General features: G+C 38.8%; 2 protein-coding genes across 2 annotated transcripts; one reads left to right on the top strand and one right to left on the bottom strand.

The window, feature by feature from the left end:
- The first annotated feature begins 1,630 nt into the window (after window positions 1-1,630).
- Window positions 1,631-2,014, top strand: LOC128276912 (26S proteasome complex subunit SEM1-like). The gene is made up of 2 exons (XM_053015372.1): window positions 1,631-1,766; window positions 1,828-2,014. The coding sequence occupies exons 1-2, from the start codon at window positions 1,679-1,681 to the stop codon at window positions 1,947-1,949; spliced, it is 210 nt and encodes a 69-aa protein (XP_052871332.1). The 5' UTR covers window positions 1,631-1,678; the 3' UTR covers window positions 1,950-2,014.
- Window positions 2,015-2,036: 22 nt separating this feature from the next.
- Window positions 2,037-2,520, bottom strand: LOC128276913 (snRNA-activating protein complex subunit 3-like). Its single transcript, XM_053015373.1, has 2 exons — window positions 2,437-2,520; window positions 2,037-2,378 (listed from the first exon to the last, which is right to left on the bottom strand). Exons 1-2 carry the CDS (start codon window positions 2,512-2,514, stop codon window positions 2,037-2,039), a joined length of 420 nt encoding a protein of 139 aa, XP_052871333.1. The 5' UTR covers window positions 2,515-2,520.
- Between the last annotated feature and the right edge of the window lie 6 nt (window positions 2,521-2,526).

A 2,526-nucleotide genomic window follows, 5' to 3' on the forward strand; every position in this document is an offset into this window, starting at 1 on the left:
AAGAGAAGAATTCCTTCTCTGGGAAAGGGATATTTTCAACTTATTAACACTAGATATACCACCGTTTTCAATATACCTATTTATACCAGACCAGTCAAAATGACTGGTCATGTGAAAAATTGCTTTTTATGACTTCAAGTGTTAAAAAAAAGTCTATAAAAAAATTAAAACAAGTTTAGTAATGTTAACTGTAAACGATAAATGGATTTGTATACATTTTTATATAACAGAAAACATTTAATTTTTACCACTTTGTTGGACACAATTTCTACATAAGAACGTTATCTACTACGTTGCCGAACTACATAAGAATGCCTTCTATTTTGCTTGCGTAATTTTCCACTTTTTCCCCAAAACTCTAGAGGCTTCTAACTCTGTACAAATTCGTATATATTCCAAAATAATTGCACACATCAATGGTCTGGAGTGCCCAATCTACTGCCCAATCATATTCTGAGCAACAATTGCCCTTTTTGGCCTAAATTTGTTCATGGAATAAGGGACCAGTCATTTTGACTGGTCATGGTATAAATCTCCAAAAAAAAAAAAATTTTTTTTTCCAACATATATAATAAAAAGTTTATTTGTGAAATGTATTCTATGCTTAGAGCTATTAAAAGTCATAACATCATTTGGGGAAAAAAAAATTACATGTAGTGGAAATTTGCCATTCAAACTGCCCGACCAGTCAAAATGACTGGTGTGGTATATCTAGTGTTAAGGACAGTAATGAAAATTCGGACACACTAGAGAACGCTGCTTTCGGTTCAAATTTTAATTGGATCATCCGACCCATTTTCTTTGGTCCCTTCGAATCAGGATATTCAAACGAGAAGAGTTCCCTCTCTGGGAACGGGATATTTTCAACTTATTAAGGACAGTAAGGAAACTTCGGACACACTAGAGAGCGCTGCTTTCGGTTCAAATTTTAATTGGATCATCCGGCCCATTTTCTTTGGTCACTTTTGATCGAACGAAAATGCTCCGAATCAGGATATTCAAAAGAGAAGAATTTCTTCTCTGGGAACGGGATATTTTCAACTTATTAAGGACAGTAAGGAAAATTCGGACACACTAGGGAGCGCTGCGCACCAAAGCTGATTACGCCTTTTGAAGGATTGTGCATTTGAACCAACTATTATGGTAGGCTGTTTTTGTAGGACCATTCACTTTCAGGACTTTCGAATTTCCACAGAATTTCCCTTTTACCGAAATTATCGAAATTTCCACAGGATTACCGAAAACGGTATATTTTTTGTTTAATTTAATTCGTACACTATAGAGGGCGCTAGCAGTTTTCTATTCGCTTCTGGCAGTAACTTTATATTCGAAACCGCTAGAGGGCGCTGCTGTTCAATGAGGCATCGCATTTTCTATAATCTTTTTTTCGCTGAAGATTAAGGTTATTAGTATAAATTATTTTAAAAAATTTTTGAGCTTAGACAAACGCACAAAAATTTCATCTTCTAAACATATTTTCAAATGCACATTACGATATTACATTTACAAAGCGGAATGTGTTGGCCAGACGGGGCTATTTTCACGCATGCCGTCAATCAGTTTTGACAGCCATTTTCCATGTTTTGTTTCCTTGGCCATTTCTTTTTTTTTTTCTTTTCCATTTCGGAAATCGCAATTTCATCGTACACAGAATCGCCGAGTCCATCCAAAACGCATCATGTCGGACAAGGAAAGTAAGGAAAAGCCCAAGCTAGACCTTGGATTGCTTGAAGAAGATGATGAATTTGAGGAGTTTCCTGCAGAAGGTTAGTTTAGTGGTGTAGCAAGTGGCCCAGCACCGTACTGATGATTTCCATATTCCGGCAGATTGGGCTGGTAACAAAGAGGACGAAGAGGAGCTAAGCGTGTGGGAAGACAACTGGGATGACGATAACGTCGAGGACGATTTCAACCAACAGCTTCGGGCGCAGTTAGAAAAACATAAGTGATTCCCCTTTGCAACAACGTTTCGGCAGATTTTTTATAATAAACATAAACGTTGTCGGTAGGCCTATATCACTGGTTTCTGCATAACTTTATTGTTGGCCTGTATGGTCGTCTGATTTACTGTCCGAGACGTGAACCCTTGGGCTAATGTAACGGTGCAGTTCGAAGTTCTCAATCTTCTGACCGTCCTTATAGTGGTAGAGCTCCAGACACGACTGACAAACGTATGCCGGATCAAAAATTTGTCGATTGCTGCTACGCACCACAAATCGCACCTCGCAAAGTCCACATATGTTGCATGGTATATGCCGCGGAAAGGCATAGGAAATGAGTAAAGGATAACGGGCTCTCGAGAGCACATCGGAAACTGCCAGCAAGCGGCAATCGGAAATCACGAATAGATGTTCGCAATTACCTTGGTGTTGGTAGAGCTAAAATGAAGAAATTAATTCAGTTATGCAGCGTGTGGTATGTTGTGCTGTAAGGTACCTGCGGATAACCAATGCGAAACTGCAAATCTCCAAAGCGCGTATTTTCCATCCTCTCTGAGCGCAATTCGCCGATCATACTCTGTTTTTC

The sequence above is a fragment of the Anopheles cruzii genome, unplaced genomic scaffold, assembly GCF_943734635.1.
Source record: "Anopheles cruzii unplaced genomic scaffold, idAnoCruzAS_RS32_06 scaffold03042_ctg1, whole genome shotgun sequence".
NCBI classification, from domain to species: Eukaryota; Metazoa; Arthropoda; class Insecta; order Diptera; family Culicidae; genus Anopheles; species Anopheles cruzii.

What these genes read in the sequence shown, in the direction of transcription:
- LOC128276912 (XM_053015372.1), top strand. Translation starts at nt 1,679, where the DNA reads ATGTCGGACAAGGAAAGTAAGGAAAAGCCCAAGCTAGACCTTGGATTG. An exon ending in TGAGGAGTTTCCTGCAGAAG is followed by an intron (nt 1,767 to 1,827) that starts GTTAGTTTAGTG and finishes ATATTCCGGCAG; the next exon opens with ATTGGGCTGGTAACAAAGAG.
- LOC128276913 (XM_053015373.1), bottom strand. Translation starts at nt 2,514, where the DNA reads ATGATCGGCGAATTGCGCTCAGAGAGGATGGAAAATACGCGCTTTGGA. An exon ending in TTCGCATTGGTTATCCGCAG is followed by an intron (nt 2,379 to 2,436) that starts GTACCTTACAGC and finishes TCTTCATTTTAG; the next exon opens with CTCTACCAACACCAAGGTAA.